Raw genomic sequence first — 1,063 nt, 5'->3', positions numbered from 1 at the left:
GGCGGGGGGGGGGGGGGGGGGGTCGGTCCTTGAGGCATCTGCTCAGCTCCCCGCAGGCCAGAATTGGTCCCCAGCTCTGCAGACAGAGCATCCAGCTGCACCCTGGACAGATGACGGGGAGCTCATCACCTCACACGGCAACTGGCCCCGGGGACGACTCCAAACGCCTCCTTCACCCGTCCCTAAGCTCGTCACCCTTCTCCCACCCACACCTACTGGCCAGTTCTAGCCTTGGAGTCCATTCCTTTGCCACTGGCAGCTGTTCAGGGATTTGGAGATAACAGTTGTGCCCTGCTGAGCTCCAGGATCCCCATTCTCCACTATTCGTAAGAAATCATACCCGGGTACCTTCCCCTTAGGGATGTCTCCTAAAGACCATGCTTCACACAGCTCTCCAACATTAAGAGCAGAGAGGGTGGAAGACAGTAAGACTTTCACCTCCCTTGTGTGGATACTGTGTCTTTGTTAATCCATCCTGAGGTCATGGCATGATAATCATTCTGGAGGCTTGTGCTAATCATATGGGCATGAAGTCATCTCATACCATTTCCCTATCTGGTGTCTGAGTGCCAGCTGGCACTACTCACCAGGCAGTGGCCATACACAGGGTCACAGGAGCTGGAGTGGCCATTACAGTTGCAGCCGGAGCAGGTGCCCAGGTAGGGCCCACTGGGCACCCGGGTGAAGTGGGCATCACAGCTCTCACAGGACAGGCCGGAATAGCCAATGGGGCACCTGTGGGGACAGGACCGAGAGAGTGGCTGCAGGAACCAGCAGCCCTGCTGTTTCTCTGCTACCCTTGTAGGGTCCCTGGCATTCACGGCCCGGTGGGCCAGGCACCTGCACTCCTCTACACTGTGGGCGCGGCCATGGCTGGTGGCGTGGGTGACTGTGGTGTCCATGGTGACGTCACTCAGCCCCACACTGGCCATCTTGGCGTTGTACACCGTCTGGATGAGCACCGCCTCCAGGCTCTGCAGCACCTGCAGCATCTCGGCCCGCTGCACCGGCCGGCCGGACTCATGCACCCAGTGCTCCTGGGTGGGTGAGAAGGCGTCGCACG

The 1,063-nt window shown here is 59.6% G+C and overlaps 1 protein-coding gene across 1 annotated transcript in view; it reads right to left on the bottom strand.

The window, feature by feature from the left end:
* The window catches only part of Hspg2 (heparan sulfate proteoglycan 2), a 67,540-nt gene that overhangs the window by 49,024 nt on the left and 17,453 nt on the right, over positions 1–1,063 (bottom strand). Inside the window, exons 17-18 of the mRNA XM_033767248.1 lie at positions 841–1,037; positions 588–735 (exon numbers count right to left, since the gene is read on the bottom strand). Of these exons, the coding sequence (XP_033623139.1) occupies positions 588–735; positions 841–1,037 (345 nt within the window). The remainder of the gene's footprint in view (positions 1–587; positions 736–840; positions 1,038–1,063) is intronic.

Source organism: Fukomys damarensis, unplaced genomic scaffold (assembly GCF_012274545.1).
Source record: "Fukomys damarensis isolate Sample0158 unplaced genomic scaffold, DMR_v1.0_HiC HiC_scaffold_23, whole genome shotgun sequence".
Taxonomy (NCBI): Eukaryota; Metazoa; Chordata; class Mammalia; order Rodentia; family Bathyergidae; genus Fukomys; species Fukomys damarensis.
Note: the sequence above shows the minus strand (reverse complement) of the source record. Positions and strands in the feature narration are given on the sequence as shown.